Consider the following 22,713-nt stretch of genomic DNA (forward strand, 5'->3'; position numbering starts at 1 on the left):
CGGGTTCCGTTCAGGAAATGGCCCGGGATGAGGTCCCCAGCTGCTTCCCAGCCGGGGCCGCGCTTCCTCCGCCGCCCCGGCTCCTCCTCGCGCGCCGCCCGGAGCCCCTTTGTCCGGCCCGCCGAGGCTTTCCCCGAGGGGGGCTGCCGGCGACCCGCGCGGACCACGGCCCTCGAAGCACCGTTTGATTTCCGTGCTTCATCGACTTCTCAACTTTTTTTTTTTTTGGACTTGATTTTAGATCGTAGAGGGTGGGTAGGGAGGAGGAAAGGAGAAATCCAGACCGTGGGTCGGCGGGCAGGGCTCGGAGGAGACCCGCGTTCCCCCCGGCCCGAGACCGCGCCCTGGCCCATCACCTGGGCGCGCTGGTTCCCGGGGACCCGCGCTGGCCGGGCGCATCGCGGCTTGAAGCCCGGAACCACGCCTCCGACTCGGGCTCGCCGCTACAGCCCCGGGCGAGGGTCAAGGGGGCTTGCCAGGGGGGAAGCGGGAAGCTGACCTTGATTTCGCCTGGGTTTTTCGCCGCCCACAAAACGCGGAGGTTGGGTGATTTTAGGGACCCGATAGCCTGTACATATGCCTGGTATGTGCGACGGTAACGAGCAGGAGCCCGGGGGAGAGGGGGGCTCTTCGCATCCGTTCTCTCAAACTCTTTCAACTTCTTTCTTGCAACTCAGAGAGTCAGAACCACCTCACCACCCTCCAGTGTTTCTACCCCGAAATCCCCGTCTCACTCAGAGCTCTGTAATCCTGTGTGGGCTGCCTTTTTCCCCTGGCATCGAATTTTGGCTCTCTGCGCCCTGCCTCGATGTTTGGTACTCCGTCCTGGTTGACAATCTTGAGCCTCTTTGAAAAGCCTCACCTGTGTTCTGTTCACCGTGTTCCCGGGGACTCCCGCATTACCTGCTCAGGCTGGCCCCCTGCCTGCTGAGAGCTTCTAGGTCAGGGGCCAGGTTTGGTTTTTCTTTTCCAATGTGTACCCTTACCGGCTCCTTTGCCCAAGTTTCTCTGCCTTCTGTTTCCCGACCTTTCGGGAGTGTCCTTCAACCCTGATTAGTCTGTATCTGCAGCTGTCTTTGCTTTCATAAAGTTGAACATGGTATTAGCTTGCCCGTCTGCTCATGTTTCGTCTGTTTTGTGTATTACTGAGGATTAAAATATCCTTGAAATTCAAAATACAGTTCGGTTTTGGAGTTTAAGTCAAAGATCCCTGAAAACTAAATTTAGTGACCTGTTTTTGTAACTTCTTTATTTTTAAACTTTCCTACCTGGGAAGTCCTTTATGAACTTGCAGACCTGGAGTCAACACCAATCACAATGAAAAATGCCTGGTTGTATGTATTTATTTTACTGTAGGATGCTGATGCCACAGCTACTTTGGCAGCAAAACTTTTATCTTTGCTTTACTTCAAGTGACAAAAATGAAAATGTTCATTTATTAGCCTTTAAAACTAGAGCCCAAACAGAAATACGTGAGTGAATTGTGGCACTTTGTCCAGTCTGCAGAACTCGCCTTTAAAAAATGAGGTTTATTTTCTTTAAACGCTGCAGGCCTTTTTATTTACTCAACAGATCTTTTATCCAGCACCTACTATGTTCCAGGACTGTTGAATGTAGTAGTTGACTGCACAGACACAAATCCTTAAATCATCACAGAGCCTTCATTCTTAAGTAGACAGAATGTCTTGTTTCATACATTTTACTATTTTAGAGTAAAAAGAAAAGAGTTCAAAGAAGAAAATCATCAGAAATCTCGTGTATGTGGCATAAAATGATCCATTGGACAAAGTAATTTTATTTGAAACCTCCTGGCTGTCCATGTCTGACATGAAGTCTCAGAACTAATAAAGGGGACTCTCACTTAATTTCTTAAAAAAGATAAGTTATCCAAATTACTGAAAAGTGGTGTGGACAAGAAAAATGACAGGGTAAAGTAGGGGAAATAATGCATGTAAATGTCAGTTATTTCAGACATGGGGCGCTAACTGGGGAAATGTCAGCTTAATCTATGTTGAAGGACATATTTCCCTACAAAAACTTTTCTCGGATCAGTGATCCCTTATGAATCTAATCAAAGCTATGGACTGTCTTCCTCCCCAAGATGTAGCCATGCAACATACATATAAAAAATTTAATAAAATTTCAAGGGAATCAGTTCCCATAGCCCATTCTGTTGACCCTCAAAGACCTTGGTTAAAAGATCTGCTTTGACCTGGATTCCACTTTGCTGTCGTTTAAAATCTCTTTTTTTCTGAATTCCAATACAGGCTACTTTAGTACTTCTTTACTATAAAAATATACTATTACATTTATGAAAAGGAATATTCAAGAACGAACAGGCAATATTCCCAGCACACAGATCCTGTTGCATTGTTTCTTACTGTAAATAACAGCATATATGTAAGGATATACTTTCTTTGGTCTTTTTTGCCAAGTCCCAAAACGTGATATGATTCTACATGGAACCATTCAGACAGAAGAGTTAACTTAATGTCGGGAATTGATGCTGAGTAATAGTAAAGAGAATAGCCTGTCTAGCTTGAAATGTACTCATGCTTGGAGCAGCGAGGCAGCTGCTGGCCATCAGGATGGTCTTTGTACTTGGAGATGAAATGAAGTTATTTAATTAAGGGAGGGAATTTAAATAAACTGTTAACCTTATCATTACCCCATCGAGGGCACTGGGCCTGCAAGAAGATAAATGTTAGCATTCACGTGTCTGTGTATTTCCTTTAATGTTGGCTTTAGAGTATAATCAAATCGGTGGAAACAGAGGCATTACCTAAATTTCCAATTAATTAAAAAATACTTTGGTGGTGAGAATAGGTGGGTTCAGGAAGATATTTAGCCAAGTAGTCCTTGTAGATAATAGCCTGTGGGAAAGAAAATAGAATTCTTGCCAGAACTTAGCAGAGATGAGGGTATTTACAGAGTAGTTCTTGAACAGTACTGGGATGCTAGAGTACCCTTTACTTATAAAAATTTCTTTTTATTTCTGAATGATTGTTACCTAGTTGGCTCTGATGAAGCTATTCAGAACCACTAAAAAATTAGGGAGAGAAGAGTTTCAAAGGAAAAATGGCCAACACATAAATGAGACTTTATATTTACGTATGAAGTCTAGATGACCAAAGGTGTGTGCCTTAGGTGCAGGGATGGGCATACGTACATGGAGTTGATATCATGATTACTGTCATTTCAAAATCCTCTTCGCTGAGATAACAAGGGAATTTTAGTGAAGCTTTCAGTGTTACATTCTATACATGGAATCAGTTCAGTTCAGTCGCTCAGTCGTGTCCGACTCTTTGCGACCCCATGAATCGCAGCGCGCCAGGCCTCCCTGTCCATCTCCAACTCCCGGAGTTCACTCAGACTCATGTCCATCAAGTCGGTGATGCCATCCAGCCATCTCATCCTCTGTCGTCCCCTTCTCCTCCTGCTCCCAATCCCTCCCAGCATCAGAGTCTTTTCCAATGAGTCAACTCTTTGCATGAGGTGGCCAAAGTACTGGAGCTTCAGCTTTAGCATCATTCCTTCCAAAGAAGTCCCAGGACTGATTTCCTTTAGGATGTACTGGTTGGATTTCCTTGCAGTCCAAGGGACTCTGAAGAGTCTTTTCCAACACCACAGTTCAAAAGCATCAATTCTTCAGCACTCAGCTTTCTTTATAGTCCAACTCTCACATCCATACATGACCACAGGAGAAACCATAGGAATAGGTAGTGTATTATGGAAGGTGTTTTAAAGTTTGCATGAAAGCAGGTCTGTACCTGTTCAACCTGCAGTGTTCTTTGCATGGCTCCCATTGATTAGGAATGTGAGTCTTAGAACATGTTTTTAAAGTGCCTATGTACTTAGGTTCTTCAGAATCTAATGTAGGCTTCATGTTTATGACATAATATTTAACATAAAACCATAGAACATATGGGATTTAATCAATAAAAGCTACAGATGGATATTAAACCTCTTTTGTTATAAGTATGATCAATAAGAATATAATTCAAAATATCTCTATAGGTAATATTTATAAGGTTGGTATCAAAATGAGAACTGGCTGTAACTTCTCTTTAGTATAATAGTTTTTTTTTTTTTTAATGGGGTGGAAAGCCCTAAAGGTAATTTAGTGGTAGCTTCTATTTCCACTTCTTTCTGAATGCAGTATCTTATGTGGCTTATGTCCAAGCTTATAATAGTTTGTGATACATTATGTTCAAAACAAAGATTTCAAAGTAATAATAATAAGATAAATATGTAAGATGCATCTAAGAAATTATTTGAATATCTGAAAACACCAAGTAAGGAGAACAGTTCAAGGAAATCTTATAAATTAAAGAAATAATGTAATATGCCACATATTTGAAATTTGTTTTAGTTGCTATTTTGAGCTACATTAAAATGGTTGTACACATTGAGCTCTTGACATTGCTATTATATTTTTAGGGGAAGTGAAGTGCATTGCAGGTATACAGTGTACAGATTGAATATCCCTTCTGGCAATTTCTAATTTACAGATAAGACCTGAGAAGATGCCAGTGGGTCAGCTACTTTAAGTTAGGGATTATAGTTCCTCAGAAGAGATGACTGGAGAAAAGAGCATCTTTCATGAGCTACCTTTTGTGGGAAATGATGCAACATTCCTTCACTTGCTTACACAGTATTTCACTCTTAAGTATGTGCTAGGGAAAATGCAGACCAGGGATCATTTAGTTAACATTGGCGGGTGAAGACTGGCTATACTTTCAGAGTCACAACCAAATTTTAGAACTTGTTACAAGAGTCTTTAAAGAGCAGGGGTAACTGTGAGGTTAATTTTTCATGAAGTAATGAATACCTTTACTTTGAGGTATTAATAGCCCAGCTTTTGCACATGAAGCTATATATATATATATTTACTTTTTTATCTAATATTTGTAAGTGATCAATGTTGGAATGAGGGTGAGAAGTGTATTCAGTCCTCTTAAGATCACAGAATAGGCATGGACATAAAACAATGGACCTTGCCCTTCTGTTTCACTCTCTGCCTGGATTTTGGAAAACATTACTTATATAAAACTTTAAACCTAAATGTGGATAGAAACATGATAATGGACAAACCAGCTTTTGTTGTGTGATGTGGTATTGTGAATAGAACATTAGAATAAGACACATGATTTTGACTTTGGTCCTGGTTGTGACTTCGGGCCTCAGGTTCTTTACATTAAAAGGGAAGGTCTGAACTAGGTTTATTCTTTCAAAAAGCCATTGACTTAAGTGCCCTTTGGATTTGTGAGACCACTGGATTTGTCAGTGACCAAACAGTTGGGTTAGAATAAAGGCCATTGTTTTGATTGTTTTTTTTTTTTTCCTTTTAAAAGAATTCCCTTCTCAGAGGTATGTTCTCTGTAGATACAGACTTGCATTTTTATGGAGCCTTAAGTGTTCTTAAAGTTTATTCTGCACAATTACTTTCCCTTCCTAAAGAAGACTACAGCCCAAAGAAGTCGCCTTTATCAGTTAGTAATAACCTGGCCACAATCTCCTGTCTTTGCACATTTGAACTAACCATCACATTTTACATTTCAATCAATTTAATCTACCTAGTGGCTAGACAGTGGTACAGGGATTGTATATTGTTTCTGAAAATCTCTTAGAACTGTTAGTTCTTCCACAGCATCAAATTATTGACAGTAAGATTTAAACTAAAAAAAAAAAAAAAACCCAAAGCAAAACACCCCCTCCTTTAGTCTGGAGGACCCTTAAAGGTCATGTCAACTGAAAAAAAAATTAGAATGAGTTTGAAGGGCGCGAACACGCTAAAGAGACTGGATGCTCTCCTGAAGTGTGAAGAGACTCCATGGTGTGGCAGGGACTTTTTGCCCTACTTAAACACACAGCTTAACAGCAACATGGAATTCTCTGTGGATGACAAGAGGAACCTGTCACTTGAGTCTCTTCTCCTCGAAGCCCTCCCACAGCAGGCGTGCACATGGCAAGGCGAGACTGCTGTTTCCCAAGCGTCCGCTCCACCAGCTCGCAGGGGACGAGCTGTGAGCGGTGGCTGCCGCCTGTTGATCCCATTTCCTCCCGCTCTAGTCCGGGTTAGGGAGTGGCTCTCTCCCAGGACCTTCCAGTGTTTTCGTGCTCGGGCTCCGGCGTTCGCACGGCTCCGGCGCTTTGTTTTCTTCTAGGCAGTCCCCCCGGTTCGCGCTTGAGCTCAGACCTTTCTCTGGCCCGCCGTCGTCTCGGGCTGCGTGTAACTCGCTGGTTTCTGCGCGCTCTCCACGCCCTTGCCAGTTTCCTGTTAGCCCAAGGGATCGCTCTTTCCGAACGAAAAAGTTCTCCGAGCCGAGTGGAGCCTCCCGGAAAATGCTCTTCTCTTCCGTGTGCGCCGGATGGGGGTGGGGGTGGGCCAGAAACTGAAGGCCACGGTCAGGAGACCCGACGGGACCCGGACCTCCGGGCGGAGGCGGGAGAGGTACGCTTCATCACAGAGGGGCTGGGGGATCCGGAGACCCACCAAGGGGCAGCGCCCGTCCGTCGCGGGGCCGCAGGGGACTTGTACTCTCGGGGACTGTGCGGCGAGGCCCGAGTGTCTCTGCAAAGATCCTGGGTTCGGGAGGGTGGGGGGAGCACCCAGGGGAGCCGGCAGGAAGCCAGGTTCTCTTTCTGCTCCCGGGGCCGTTCCTGCCACGGTTGCCCGGGAACCGAGGCAGGGAGGAAGCATCGCCGCCGGCCGGGCCTGCGGGAATGGGGGTGCGGAGATTTCGCACCTCGCTCGCCCTGCGCGGCCCACCCTGGGGACCCCATACCCTCGGGGACGTGGGACATGGGACGTAGTTCTGACCCGTCCGTCGCTCCCATCACCGCTACCTGCGCGGGTGGTATTCCGGGCCGGGCCCGCTGGAGTCCCAGGCGGGCCTGGGTCCGCGCCCCCAGCGCCCCGCCGCGGCCGCTGCTCTTGCCGGAGCCGGGCGCGGGGTCCAGGGGGATCCCGGGCGACCCTTCCCCTGCGCGGGCGGCTGGGGGGTGAAGATGGCGGCGGCGGCGCGGGGCTCCGGGCCCCGCTCGAGCGGAGCGCGGCCCCTGACCGCCGCCCCCGCCGGGCGGGGCTGTGTTCTCGCAGGAGTCGGACAGGATGGCCGGGGCCGGCGGCCAACACCACCCCCCGGGCGCGGCGGGAGGAGCGGCAGGCGCCGCGGTCACCCCCGCCACTGTCCCGGCGGGGCCCGGAGACGACTCGTCAGACAGCGAAGCGGAGCAGGAGGGACCCCAGAAGCTGATCCGCAAAGTGTCCACCTCGGGGCAGATCCGCACCAAGGTGAGGCGGGCCGAGAGCAACGGGGAAGGCGGGAGGAGGCAGCCAGGGAAGGGGACGGAGGGCGCCTGGGCGCGGGGAGCGCGCTGGCGGATCCCGGGAGCAGAGGTGAGGGCGGGGCCTGGGCCAGGGGGGCGGTGCCTCGACCCGGGAGCGTGGAGAGCCGATGTGAGGGCGGGGTCTGGGCCTGGGGGCGGGGCCTGAGCCGGGGAGCGTGGGGAGCGGAGGTGAGGGCGGGGGCGGGGTCCGGGGATGGGGCCTGGGCTCGGGGGCGGGGAGCAGAGGTGAGAGCGGGGCCTAAGCCCGGGGGCGGGGCCTGAACTCGGGGCGGGGCCTGGGCTCAGGGGCGGGGCCTGAGCCCGGGAGCGTGGGGTGCAGAGGTGAGGGCGGGGCCGGGGGCGGGGCCCGTGGGAGCTGTTCCCGGTCCCAACGCTGGGGCCTTCAGCGTGGGCTCCCGGGGAGCCAGGCAGCCAGAGGTGGAGACGGGGAACCAAGCAGCGTGGGAAAAAGCCGAAACGCTGTTTAGAGTTACCACTCAGGGATCCAGAAAGGAGTGTTTTATTATTTTCGGTCCTGCCTGCCGAGCAGTGTTTGCGGAGACCTTGCACAGGGAGAGAAGTGCAGGCAGGCCAGCCAGAGCAGCTGTGACCTTCGCCACCTTCTCTTCCCGAGGGCAGCAGCCTGTCGCTCCCTGACCCTCCCAGAGGGGGAGGATGGGGAGGTGACCCCTGCCTTCCCCTTTGCTGTCCTTTGGTAAATGATGCTTGCACCCTGCGCAGCACAAACCGCAAACCTCGAGTCCCAGCTTTCCACTAAGTGCTGTATTCAGATCTTATCAACACACGCATGGTTATTTTTAATACTAAAAAGTAACTGCTTTGTCGTATATGGAGATATGCAAGCTGTGTTACTCTTTCTGTAGCACATGCTACTGACCTGTGATGGCTCAAGTTGAGAGTTTTAATTTGATTTTATATAATATATATATTTCAAATGCTTGCAACTTAAACATTACTTATATATTCTAAATTTGGGTCATATTTTAGAAATTATGCCGTTGAGAGTCTGTTATCACTGGGCGACTTTAAGGAGGAATTAGAAAAGGGAACCAATAAAATTGTTAAATTTGTGTGCTCTTTAAAAATAAATGTGCAGAAGTTAATTCATTCTGATACCTATTTTTACGAGAACTTGTTTTCTAAGGTTAATGGACCCACATATGAAAATAGAACTTTTATTATATGCCTGTGGATTCATGTTTGCACTTGCCTGCCTCCTTGCTTTCTAAAATAAATATGTGTAAGCACACACACAACTGTTAACAAGCTTCACTGAAGAGTCAAAGACTGCTTCATTTTTAAGTGCACATCTTGTAACTGCTTTTAATAGTGACATTTCTAATTTAATAAAATTTGTGATAAGTTAAGGGTATGGTGTTTAATCTATTTTTAGAAGATTAAGGCTAAATAAAATAGGGACTTTCCTAACAGAGGGTGCCTTTAACATTTGAAATCTTAATTTAAAAAGTTCTCAAAACTGTGTTGATAATCAGCAAAATGACGGGTAAAGTGGCGTTTTTACATATTCACCTGAAAAGGTTAAAATTCCATGTATACTTACATCAAAATTGACCAATAAATTTATACTCTTTGGAAGAAAATTTAGAGAGATTTCTAATTTGAACTGAGTGAAATAAAAAACAAATTTGTTGGGAGTACCACTAAAATTTGAAAGATACTTAAACTGGTGATAATAGCTACAATTATACTGTTTAAATTGAATATTTTCTGTGCTTTTGGGAAAAGCATATATATCAAGACTGAGAGTCAATTCAAGAAGCATATTTATTGTTGGTTTCCCATTTAACTTTCTAACAAAAGTAGTTAACACTAATGTTTTGCCATGATTAGGGATAATTAATGATCATTAAATGAAATGTTCCTTAAATTACCAAAACTGCATTGAATTTTAGAAATTGTGTTTTTTATACTTGCTTAATGCAAGTGCATACAAGTTCATCAACATTATCATACATGGACACAAGCGATCAGGGCCTAAATTGGCTGAAACTGCTGATCCTTGGCCTCCTTACCCGCCCCATCCCCCAGTCCAGTCTGTTCATATCTGCCACAAATTTCAGCAGTTACATCTCTGATTCTCAGGGATGAAGACAGAGCAGTGGGGGGAAGGAGCACCGCTAAATTCAACTGTTGGTTTCCAGGCTTCAGTTATGATCCAGATAAAAGTTGAGGGAAGAGATCTTTAGGAAAGGACGGACACTCTATTGATCCCTTGCACAGGTGTGTGAGATGGGAGAGCCTGGAGGACGAGGCCCTGGGACTAGCCCAAGGCTTAGGCGTATTTTAGACAGCAGGAGCTCATACATCCTGAAGATAAACCAAGGGATCACTAGGTCTACAGGTTGTGGTTACTAATAGCATCTTCATTATAGTGTATAGCAGTCTGGAATGGTATACGTGGCACATGAACACATAGTTTGCATGCCTATATCCACATGCTTACGTATGTTTGTGTATGTTAATATACACTCTCTTTGGAAAGCACTTGTGCACATACAGAGGGCCTACAGCAGAGTAAATTGAAAAGATGAGTTGAACATTATTTCTTGAAGGACTGTGTGTATACATTCCGTGTGTTCGTGTAATGGTTCGTGTATATTGGTATTAGCATTAAAACGCACTACTTCTTTTAGTTTCCTTTAAGATCCTTAGGATCATAAAGCTGATTGGTGTTTAGCTTTGGAGTGAAAAATAACCACTAATTTAAGTCATTACATTATTTTAAGTGTTTTTTTTTTGTGGTAAATGTTGGTAAATGTTTTAAATAATTTGAGTGTCAGTGAAGAACCTTAATTGTGGCATTTGGAAAGTGTCCAGACTTTTCTTAATTGAAAAAGTAAAGTGTGCATATAGTAAGTCATTCAGACAGTGTGAAAGGATACTTGGTGATGGAACCGTATCCAGTGAAAAGTCATCTGCTTCCCACACTAGACTTCATAGTCTGTTTCAAGGCAGTTGTTGACAATTTCTTTGTTGTGTGTTTCTAGAAAATTTCTATGCACATAAAAGAATATATACATGTATACATACATATATGGGCTTCCCTGATGTCTCCGATGGTAAAGAATCCACCTGCAATGTAGGAGACTTGGGTTTTATCCCTGAGTTGGAAAGGTCCCCTGGAGAAGGGAATGGCAACCCCCTCCAGTATTCTTGTCTGGAGAATCCTATGGACAGAGGAGCCTGGCAGGCTACAGTCCACAGGGTCACAAAGAGTCAAACATGACTGAGCAACTAACATACACACGTATGTGTGTGTGTGTATTTATATATACACACCACACTTAAATATGTAGTATTTTACAAATACTGATGAGAACATTTTGCACACGTTCTGCATCTTGTTTGTTTGGGGATATAATATGGAGATAATTTCTCTAAAGTTTGTCTACAGATACCTTATTCTTTCTGATGATGGCAAAGTATTCCTTTATATCAGATTGAGCTCAGTGAAACTGCACTGTCAGCAGGTCAAAACGGTAGAGAGTAAGGCTGGGAGGTGGGGAAAATGGGGAGAAGTACACGCTTTCAACTCTAAGAGGAATATCTTCTGGGGATTTAATGTACAGCATTGTGACTGTAGTTACTAAAACTGTATCGTGTATTTGAAATTTGCTAAGAGGATAGCAAAGTATTCTCAGCACACACACAGGTGCACACATGGTAGCTGTGAGGTAATGGATATATTAATTAACTTAATTGTGGTAATCATTCTACAATATATATGTCTATCAAATAATCATCACATTAAGTACTTTAAGTATATATACAATTTTACTTGTCAATTAGACCTCTATAAAGCTGGGAAAAAATGATCCCATATGGGAAATCTCATATGGTTTAATCTAGCATGTTATGTCATCACTTAATTAACCCGCTCTCTATGAAAGGAAATATGGGCTATTTTAAGACAGCACCAATCTCAGCTTTTATGCAGTGGATACTACACACTTGTTAAGTAGAGAATAAATAAGACCGGCATGCTTTTGGAATTAGTGTGGTCTAATCAAATCCACATGTACGTTTTAGTATCCTCCTCAATCCTATGTTGTGTGCTCTTTGTTCCTCTTTTCATTTCCCATTTTTTCCCTTCTGTTTCTTTGTCCTTGCTCTCTCTCTCCTACTTTCCTCATTCTCTGGTTTTCACCTTTTTTCTTTCTATGGTATCTCAGATGGTCGGGAATCTGCCTGCAGTGCAGGAGACCTGGGTTCAATCCCTGGGTCGGGAAGATACCGTGAAGAAGGGAATGGCTGCCCACTCCAGTATTCTTGCCTGGAGAATCCCATGGACAGAGGAGCCTGGTGGGCTACAGTCTGTGGGGTTGCAGAGAGTTGGGCACGACTGAGTGGCTAACACATACACACAGTGATTCTCAAACTATCAGCTAAATAGAATTGCAGGTAGTCTCATCTAGCTACCCAGGTGCTAAACACGAGATAATTTTATGGCTGCCTTGACTTCCTCAAAGGAAATAAATCACTTGTTTACAGAAGTTTAAGTACTGCTGATTGGGGAAACTAAAGGGAGCTGTAACTCATCAGATCTCTTCCTTTCTCTCTACCCTTGACTATTATCCCTAAATTCTTCATCTTGCCTCAAGGAGAATTCTGCATTTAGATTTACTGTTGTAGAGAATTTCACAGGTGTTTATTGGGCATGAGGCATTCTGGAACAGCACTAAACTCAGAACAGCTTAATTTTGAACATGAGTGTGAAGGTCACTTGGTTTGCTTTTTGTTGGCCCATCAATACTGTGGTCTTTCATTTTGCAGTGAATGGCTGGAGGAACCTTGGTCAGAATTATAGACTAGAATTGTTCAACTGTCAATTGTTCAATTGTTCAAATGGTAAAAACAAATAGGAACCAACTCAAAGACTTTTTGACTCATCTTGGCTAAGGTCATGAAGCTTCATGTGTCAAAAATGCTTCCTAATTATTATGCTCTCACTTAATTTTTCCACATTTGTATGTCTTAGTTAATTTTAATGTCCATAAATGAGTTTCTAAACATACCTAAACACTGGAAAGATATTCTGAACTTTGCAACACTATACCTGTATTAGGGCATCTCTTTCTGCCCAGTAAAAGAATAACCACCATATTCTTCAGTTAAAACCTGGTTTTACTTTAACTTGAGGGATGTATAAATAAACTCATGTCTTTATGGTAAGGCATGATCAATATGGAAATATTGATTTGTATTTTTCACTGCTTTATGAGGTACAATTTGTGCAATTAAACATTATCTTTCACCATAAACCTTCTGTAGAGTAGATTAGGGAGGACTTGCTCAGTGTTTTTCAGATTGTAGACGGCAGCCTGTTAGTAGGTTCTGCTGGTTCATATACAGTATTTGAAACAGAAACATAATAAATTAGAAAATACTGTTTAAGACTTAGCCACAGTTCTACGTGGAAACATTGAATTAGGTGATGATCCAAATAGTATGGGAAACAGAAACAAGGCCAGCAGATTGGTAATAAATAAAGTAATATTAACAAGTTTATTGTTCAGAAACTCACTATGATGTGAAAAGCAAGTAGGAATATTTACATTTTGATAGGTGATGAGCAGGAAGATATCTTGAATTATAAGAGTAATTAACATTCGTCTAGGCAGAAGTCAGCTGACTTTTTCTATAAAGGGTCAGGTAGTAAATATTCAAAGCTTTGCGGGCCATAGACTGTCAGAATTACTCAACTCTACTGCTGTAGCGCAAAAGCATCTATAGGCAGTACTTGAATATACCTATAAGTGGCTGTCATGTGGTTTTATGTCTATATGTGTGTTGTTGTTCAGTCACTAAATTGTGTCCAACTCTTTGCACACCCACGGCTTGCAGCATGCCACGTTCCGCGGTCCTCCACCATCTCCTGTAGTTTGCTCAATTTCATGTCCGTTAGGTCGGTGATGCTATCTAACCATCTCTTCCAGTAAAAATTTAAGGATGTTAACATTTGAGTTCATAACATTTTCATGTGTTAACAAATATTGTTTTTTTTAAAAGCCATTTAAACATGTAAAAACCTTCTTAACTTGTGGGCTGTGTACAATCAGGTGCTGGAAGTATATGGCCCATGGATTTTCTTGTGGGCTTTAGTTTCTGATTACTTTTCTAGGTAATGGAAAATGGCTTGCATAGCACTGCAAAGTTAAGGTGCTGCGAAATGCAATCAGCGTTGAAGGGACCAAATAAAGCTAGATCTCAATCCATTTAAAAATCTCATCTTTGTAGAACATTTTATTTTTAGCTTGGTTTGCGTCTTTGCTTCCATTTTAATGTGAACTAAATATAGATTGGAAACTCTGAGTCTTGGTACAGTAATATATGGTATAACAACTTTCTTTCCATTTTGATTACAAGGTAAACATGATATCCCATTATTAAAGATGAGACTTAATAAATAATTTATTCAACCTTCACATACAACTTATGATGTATTGTTTGAAGGTATCTAAATTTAGAAAGCTTTCACTTCAAGGCTGCATGGTTGCTGTTGTGGTGGGAGTGATGAAAGGTTATATGAAACTTTTATTGTAAATGACTCGGGGCTCCTTTCTGTTTCCAGGGTACAGGGTTTCACTCATGTTGGATTTGTTAGGCTTTACTTGCTCAGGAAATATGTTTATAGGCAAAGGTTTTAATTAAAGAGCGTTTGGTTTATATCTAAAAATAGACCTTTGAAAAAGACCCATAACATGTTAGTCCACTATGTTTTCCCTTGACAAATTAATTTGATTTTGTTGGGTATGGAGTGGTTTTTTCCTGTGACTATTTAGTTATTTGAAACACATCTGTATTTTTGATTTGGTTAAGTGGCTTAAAAGGTCAATATCCATTATTGATAATAACCTTAATTTAAGATGCAATATACATTGTTTCTGTTTTATCAATAGATTGTCACTTATTTTTTTCAAAGTAACATAAATGACAATATTCCCCCCACCCCACTTTTTATTAGAAGGATATTTGGAAGACTTGTTAGCCTCTTGTTTTTTTTTTTTTTAATTTTTATTGGAATATAAAAAAATGCAGCAAAATGAATCAGTTATACATATATGTAGATCCACTCTTTTTAAGATTCTTTTCCCATGTAGATCACTGCAGAGTACTGAGTAGAGTTTCCTGTGCTATATGGTAGGTCCTTATTAGTTACGTAAGCCTCTTGTTTTATACCAGGGAAATATGATTAACTGTATCATGTGTGGAGCAAGCATCTCTAATCTTCTCACTGTGCAGGCTGAATACCAGGACTTTGTCTAAACACCAGATTGTAATTAATGTTTGTTGTTCAGTCTCTAAGTTGTGTCCAGCTCGTAAGCTTGGGACATTCATGTCAGAAATGTAAAAATACCTTTCTCCTTAATGTTTGTTTATAGAGCAGCTTTATAATATATACATGATCTCATCAAACAGTTGTGTAAAACTATCTGAATTTTACAAATGAAAAAACTGAGAGTAGCAGGTTGGAATATCTTCTAAGTAAATGGTAGGATTGGAATTCAAAAGCAGGACTTGGAAATGGTGGATGGCTTCCAAGTGTCTTCTTTTAAGTCCAGTAAGCTTCTTGGATTTGAAACTTGACTTCTGTAGTATACAAGTATGGGTGTGTTGGGTTGGCCAAGAAGTTCGTTAGGGTTTTTCTGTACAGTGTTATGGAAAAACCCTAACGAACTTCTTGGCCAACCCAATATGTGTGTGTCTGCTCACCTCTCCTGCCTCCCCTCCCTTATGTTACCCTCTCCCTTCCTGCCTGGCCCTTTATTCATCTGTTTAATCTGAATGTATCTCTGACCAGTGTTTTAGGTTTCCTAATGCCTTTTTGCATTCAAAACTCGTGTTTTTAGTGAGATGCTGAACAGTGTATGTTTGAAAAATGACTTCCAGAATAAAATATTTCCACTGAAATTTCTATTAATTTTAATTACCATTAGCCAAATCGTGGAATCACTTTGAAAATGGCTTTAGAAGGACTCATTTATAAGATAATGCTTATAGGTATCTAATGCTTCAATAGATTTTCAAAGAAAACTGTTAGTTTCACTTTTGTAAGATAAGATTGCTGGTTTTAAAAGGTCATGATATAGTGCTAATAAGAATTATATAAAGTACTTTTCCATTTGGCCTATTGGCTGCATTTCATAGGGTTGCAAAGAGTTGGAGATGACTGAGTGACTGAACTGAATATAGTACTTTAAAATCATGTTATTTTATATGTGTATATATATATATATATATATATATATATATATATGAATGAATATATACTGTCTCCGGTTTGTGGAGCATGGTGTTAAAATAAACCCCTGTGAACTAGAAAGAGAACATTTTCAACAGCAGCCATCTGCCTATGTGCCTTTTCTCTTTTTTACTCTTTTGTTGTCCCTCAGTTCATTCAAAAAGGGACTTCCTTAGTGGTCTAGTGGTTAAGAATCCACCTCCCAAGGCAGGGGATGAGGGTTCTATCCCTGGTCTGGGAACTAAGACCCTGCATGCCATGGGGTAACTGAGCCTACGTGCCTCAACTAGAGAGAAGTCCGTGCATAGCAACTGAGGCTGGACACAGCCAAAAGTAAATAAATAAATGTTCAGTTCAGTTCAGCTCAGTCGCTCAGTCGTGTCTGACTCTTTGCAACCCCATGAATCGCAGCACGCCAGGCCTCCCTGTCCATCACCAACACCCGGAGTTCACTAAGACTCACGTCCATCGAGTCCGTGATGCCATCCAGCCATCTCATCCTCTGTCGTCCCCTTCTCCTCCTGCCCCCAATCCCTCCCAGCATCAGAGGCTTTTCCAGTGAGTCAACTCTTCGCATGAGGTGGCCAAAGTACTAGAGTTTCAGCTTTAGCATCATTCCCTCCAAAGAACACCCAGGACTGATCTCCTTCAGAATGGACTGGTTAGATCTTGCAGTCCAAGGGACTCTCAAGAGTCTTCTCCAACACCACAGTTCAAAAGCATCAATTCTTCAGCACTCAGGTTTCTTCACAGTCCAACTCTCACATCCATACATGACCACAGGAAAAACCATAGCCTTGACTAGACAGACCTTTGTTGGCAAAGTAATGTCTCTGCTTTTTAATATGCTGTCTAGGTTGGTCATAACTTTCCTTCCAAGGAGTAAGCGTCTTTTAATTTCGTGGCTGCAGTCACCATCTGCAGTGATTTTGGAGCCCCAAACAATAAAGTCTGATACTGTTTCCACTGTTTCCCCATCTATTTACCGTGAAGTGATGGGACCAGATGCCATGATCTTCGTTTTCTGAATGTTGAGCTTTAAGCCAAGTTTTTCACTCTCCTCTTTTGCTTTCATTAAGAGGCTCTTTAGTTCCTCTTCACTTTCTGCCATAAGGGTGGTGTCATCTGCATATCTGAAGTTACTGATATTTCTCCCGGCAATCTTGATTCCAGCTTGTGCTTCTTCCAGCCCAGTGTTTCTCATGATGTACTCTGTGTATAAGTTAAATAAGCAGGGTGACAATATACAGCCTTGACGTACTCCTTTTCCTATTTGGAACCAGTCTGTTGTTCCATGTCCAGTTCTAGGTGTTGCTTCCTGACCTGCATACAGGTTTCTCAAGAGGCAGGTCAGGTGGTCTGGTATTCCCATCTCTCTCAGAATTTTCCACAGTTTATTGTGATCCACACAGTCAAAGGCTTTGGCATAGTCAATAAAGCAGAAATCGATGTTTTTCGGGAACTCTCTTGCTTTTTCCGTGATCCAGCGGATGTTGGCAGTTTGATCTCTGGTTCCTCTGCCTTTTCTAAAACCAGCTTGAAAGTAATTTACACCAGAAGATGCATATGATGTCCAAGCACTGTCATAGATGCCAGCAGTAGAGCAGTAAACAGAACCAAGACAGACAGAGATCTCTGCCCTCATGGAGCTCACATTTTAACCCTGGGAGAACTTAAAAACTTACAAGTATGTAAAATGCATAACATGTTAGAAGGTGAGAAGGTGAGAAGTGCTAAAGAGCGAAAAAGACATGAATGGGAGTGTGGGTAGGGTAGGAAGAGGAAGGTCTTCCTGAGAAGGTGACATCGAAACGCTGACCTTGAGGGAATGAGCCTTCCTCTTGGGGGAAGGCAGCCTAGGCAGAAGGAACAGGGGTACAATGACCAAGAGACAGAAGCTACAACAAGGAGGGAGTCAGCGGGATGGGGCTGAAGTGGGGTGGGGCGATGGCAAGCGAGCCAGACGTTAACAGTAAAGTAGTGGAGAGTCCTTTGCCTTGGGCTCAAGCATCCCATAGGGTGGCGTTCGTGGTGAAGAATCTGCCTGTCAATGCTGGAGATGCAAGAGATGCGGGTTCAGTCCCTAGGTCGGGAAGATCCCCTGACGTAGGAAATGACGACTCTTTCCAGTATTCTTGCCTGGAGAACCCTATGGACAGAAGAGCCTGGCAGGCTGCAGTCCATGGGATCTCAGTGTCTGACACGACTGAACGTGCAGCCACAGCACACACATGCGTTCTGTAGTCTGGATGGGCTTCAGGGGGCTCCCCAAATTTTGTATTCATGTGTATGCCCCTCAGAAGACTAAAACCATCGATTTGTAAAAGGGAATTGCAGGACAGACAGTAAAAGATAGGTGGAAAAAAAAGAAAGGAACACATACTGTAATCATCCATTATCATGGTTATTTGGAGAAATGCTAAACTTAGTGATGGATTTAATGAAATGAAAGGGAAAGCCCAACTGGAGAGCAAGGTTCCTTGGGACCCTCAAGTAGTGTCGGGTTTGTGTCTCAACTCTTCCATATACTATTTTTATTTATTTATTCATTTATTTGTTACATGTTATTATTTTTTTAATTTTTATTTTTTTTACTTTACAATACTGTATTGGTTTTGCCATACATCAACATGAATCCTCCACGGGTGTACATAAGTTCCCACTCCTGAACCCCCCTCCCACCTCCCTCCCCATACCATCCCTCTGGGTCATCCCAGTGCACCAGCCCCAAGCATCCTGTATCCTGCATCAAACCTAGACTGGCGATTCGTTTCCTATATGATATTATACATGTTTCAAGGCCATTCTCCCAAATCATCCCGCCCTCTCCCTCTCCCACAGAGTCCAAAAGACTGTTCTATACATCTGGGTCTCTTTTGCTGTCTCGCATACAGGGTTATCGTTACCATCTTTCTAAATTCCATATATATGTGTTAGTATACTGTATTCAAGAGTCCCTTCACTGTTACTTACTGTGGCAGAGAATGCTGTGCTCGTCAGTCCCTGGGTTTCCCCATCTTTCCTGGCCAGCTGTGAGACTCCGTTTCGTGTGCCGAAAGGTGGTGCTATGTCACCGAGTTTCAGCCGGTGGAACATGAGTGGGAGTGATACTTGTCACTGTGGCCTCTAAAGCCACCTGTGGGTCTCTACTTGCTTATGCAGTGGGAAGAGCTTGGATCCCTGACTCAGAGAGCAGAGCCTCTGTGTTCCTGCCCCCAAGCTCACTGACCACATTGGATTGTGACTCAGAAGGGCTGTGGACCTTTACTGTGTTGAGCCCCTAAGATCTGGGTATTATCCGCTGCAGCAGTTAGCATACTATGACCGACACACTTCATCTCTCCGAACTGTGGATTTCTCATCTGCCAAACGGGGTTAGTGATTCCTACCTCTCAGGGTCATGATGAGGATTAAGGAAATAAACAGGATGCTCTTGTATCCCTGATTAGTGTACTTATTTTTAAAACCTGGTATAAAGTCCTCAGTTATTCCTGATACATGTGCCTTTTAAATATTTTAAGCAGCTTCTTAATCAGTAGGCTATATAGACCATGGTCCTTTTTGGCTCTTTAAAAGACTTGATAAAAGTATTATATTTTTACAGATCATTATTTTGTAATATCCAGAACTATCTTTCCCACCACAAAGGGCCCTTTGGATATCTGAAAACTCATACTGCCGGAGCCATGTCGATGGGCTCACTGCATGACGTTCATGAGGACTAACCTTGCTTCTAGAGTAAGATATGTTACAAATGTCATAGGGAAAATATACTTTATTAAAAACAAATGACCTCTTGCAGCTGGTAGTGGAGATACGTGGCTAGGTAGGCTTTTAGGTGCGTCTGCAGCCCAATCTGCTTTATCCTGAACCGATTTCTCTACACTTTCCCTGTCGTCCCCTTTCTAAACTCCTCCTCTGTCCCCATGATCTGGCTTTTGCCCCAACCACTTCATGAAAATCTCTTTTGCAAAGGTGATCTAATTGCTAACCTCCAGCAGTCTCTTTTTAGTTTTCACTCTAACTGTATTTCTTGCAATTTGGACACTGTTGACCATTTTTATCCCCCTCACATCTTCCCCGTTTGCTTTCAAGTTTTAATTCCTTTTCTCTTTCTTACTAGCTTTTGACTGCCTCTCGATCTCTGTCCCCGTGTGCGTTTTCCCAGGATTCTAACTCTCTTTGCTCTTCCTTTGTTGATCTCCTCTATTAGGTTAGGCTTTGGCGTCCAGGCTTGTCTATCTCCAGCCTGTGCTTTGTTGTGCTATCTGGACCACAGTTCCTTTGCCTACTAGACACTTAACTGTGGTGGGTCCTGTAACCATCTCAGCCTCAGTATTTTCATAAATAGATTAAATACAGTCTCCCCACTCCCTGGGCAAATTTAGCTCCATTATTTTTATAGGAAGAATTTGCTTTGTAGTTAACTGATTTATTATTTTTTTGTCTTGCTAATCATCTTCATTAATTCATTTCCTTTTGGCGGATATGCATTCAGTGCCTCCTTTGGCTAGGGTGAGTGCTCGGGCCTAGGAAACACTAGTGTATAAAGCAGACACAGCCCCTTTCCTCATGGAGCCCAGTTAGCAGTCACTATGTTTGGCCAATTGTGTATTTGCATAGGTTATTTCACTTAATCCCCATAATAAAACTAAGTAGGTAGATACCAATATTATCCCCATTTTAGAAACAAGGAAACCAAGGATTATATAAGTAATTTACACAAGATCACCCAGGCCTTCAAGCGACCTGTTTCATGCCTGATTTAACGATTACAATATTTATATAGAGCGTTCACTAAGTTGGAGTCCAACTCTTGTGATCCAATGGACCATACCAGGCTTCTTTGTCCGTGGGATTTCCCAGGCAGGAATACTGGAGTGGGTTGCCATTTCCGTCTCCAGGGGATCTTCCTGACCCAGGGATTGAACTGGGGTCTTCTGCATTGCAGGTGGATTCTTTACTGATTGAGCCCCTGGGGAAGCCCATTATGATACCTACTACTGTCTTTTTCTCTACTGCTTGTCTCTGTTGTGAGTTCTTTCCTTCCTTCCCACTTCTGTTGCTGTTTTTTCCTAACCTTCACTTAGCCTTTAGGATTTAGCATTTGAATTTTTTGTCATCGGCTTCCCTGGTGGCTCAGAGGTTAAAGCGTCTGCCTCCAATTCGGGAGACCCGGGTTCGATCCCTGGGTCGGGAAGATCCCTTGGAGAAGGAAATGGCAATCCACTCCGGTATTCTTGCCTGGAGAATCCCATGGACGGAGAAGCCTAGTAGGTTACAGTCCACGGGGTCGCAAAGAGTCAGACACAACTGAGCGACTTCACCTTTCCTATCTGGTCCATTCTCTACTACTCCTCTGCCAAAGCTGTCATTATAAAAGGGAAGTTTGATTATAATAAAATTTTGCATAAACTCTTACCTAGTACCCATTAATGGTAAATTTCTTATGGCTTAGTAGGTCTTTTTCGATTTAGTGGTAAACCACCTTTCTAGTCATTTAGTCAGTATTTATCGAGTACTGTTGTAGTTGCCGGAATGGCAAAATCGCATAAAAAAACCTGCTTGCTAGAGCTTCTAGTCTAAAATAAACATATAAGCAAATACATATCAGATGTTCATAAGCACAATGAAGGGAAATAAAGTAGGATAAAGGGAGAGGAAGTGGTTACAGCAGAGTGTGTGTGTGTGTGTGTGTGTGTGTGCATGCACGTGTGTAAGTGTGAAGGGTTTTGGGTTAACTGGCCCAGGAAGAACTCTCCTGGGTGAGGTACTATTTGAACAGAGATCTGAATGAACTGGCGTGAGCCATGCAGATGTCTGGCGTCAGGGCGTGCCAGGGGCAGAGTCAGCACTGTGGGCTCCAGGCTGCCTCTGCCGTCCTGAGGGCAGTCAGGCCAGACCCTTTTCTGGTCCCAGAGTAGGGCAGGTGCGGTCCCATCTCCAAGTCTTTGCACTTGTTATTCTGTCTCCCTGGAAAGCCTCCTCTTTTCTGTTTCTCTGCCTGATTCATTTTCTACTCTTATTTTCCCACATCTCTGAAACAGTGAAGTGGCTTACATCCAGTACTGTGTATCAAGCTTCAGTAAAATGTAGCTCTGACTGTGGGACCAAGAGGAAGGTTAGTGGGTTAGTATAGAGCAGAGACTCCGCTCTCTCTCTCTTTATATATGTATTATATAACATTATATAATATATGAAACTGAAAGTGTTAGTTGCTCAGTCTTGTCCGACTCTGTGACTCTATGGAATATAGCCTGCCAAGCTCTTCTCTCCATGGGATTCTCCAGGCAAGAATACTGGAGTGGGTTGCCATTCCCTTCTCCAGGGGATCTTCCCAACCCAGGAATGAAACTGGGGTTTTCTGCATTGCAGGCGGATTCTTTAACCAGCTGAGCTACGAGGGAAGCTGGTGTAATAGATATAATAATGCTTTATATTATACATTACATATCAGATAATATATAGTATATGTAATGATTTTATAACACTAATAATATATACTATATTATATATAATGTTACATATAAATGTATGCTTTATATTTACATATCATAATGTATAATATATACTTTATTAACAAAAGGAAGGTGAGTTGTAAATTTGGCCCCACACTTCCCGGCAGCCACAGCAATAAAATCACTTATAAAATTTTACGCTCAGGAGTGAAAAAGCCCTCTGGATTTTAGCAGGAAAACAAGTTTTTCTAGGTCCCCAAGGCTGCGTGGTGCTCTGCCAGTATCCACGTGGCTGTTCCTGAGGGCTGGGGTAGACACTCACCTAACCCTGCAGTGTCACCCCTCGTCAGGGCTGGACATGATCCAAGCTGCACCTTCATGCCAGCAGTTTGGGAGGGGATTTAAGTAAGGCAGCTTTAGTTGTGACTAAATCCAGGCATAAAATCCAAAATATTTTTGAAGATTGAATAAATGGCATGACCTTCAGACCATCCGCCTGTTAAACTGGGCATCTGCCAAACCACTTTGGAAGTATCCTAGCCTCTCACGTTCTTTGCTGCTGTTATTTATTCAGGTGTGACTGACAAGAGGGGATTGAAGGGTATATTCTTAGCTGGTACAGAAAGAAAAATCTGATGT

General features: G+C 43.1%; 1 protein-coding gene across 2 annotated transcripts in view; it reads left to right on the plus strand.

Annotated features, from left to right (window-relative positions):
* The first annotated feature begins 431 nt into the window (after positions 1 to 431).
* DGKH (diacylglycerol kinase eta) overlaps positions 432 to 22,713 on the plus strand; it is a 223,850-nt gene continuing 201,568 nt past the window's right edge. For both annotated transcript variants that reach the window (XM_040267184.1, XM_040267185.1), the window contains exon 1: positions 432 to 7,297. In XM_040267184.1, the coding sequence (XP_040123118.1) occupies positions 7,115 to 7,297 (183 nt within the window). In that variant the 5' untranslated portion in view covers positions 432 to 7,114. The remainder of the gene's footprint in view (positions 7,298 to 22,713) is intronic.

Source organism: Oryx dammah, unplaced genomic scaffold, assembly GCF_014754425.2.
Source record: "Oryx dammah isolate SB20612 unplaced genomic scaffold, SCBI_Odam_1.1 HiC_scaffold_24, whole genome shotgun sequence".
NCBI lineage: Eukaryota > Metazoa > Chordata > Mammalia > Artiodactyla > Bovidae > Oryx > Oryx dammah.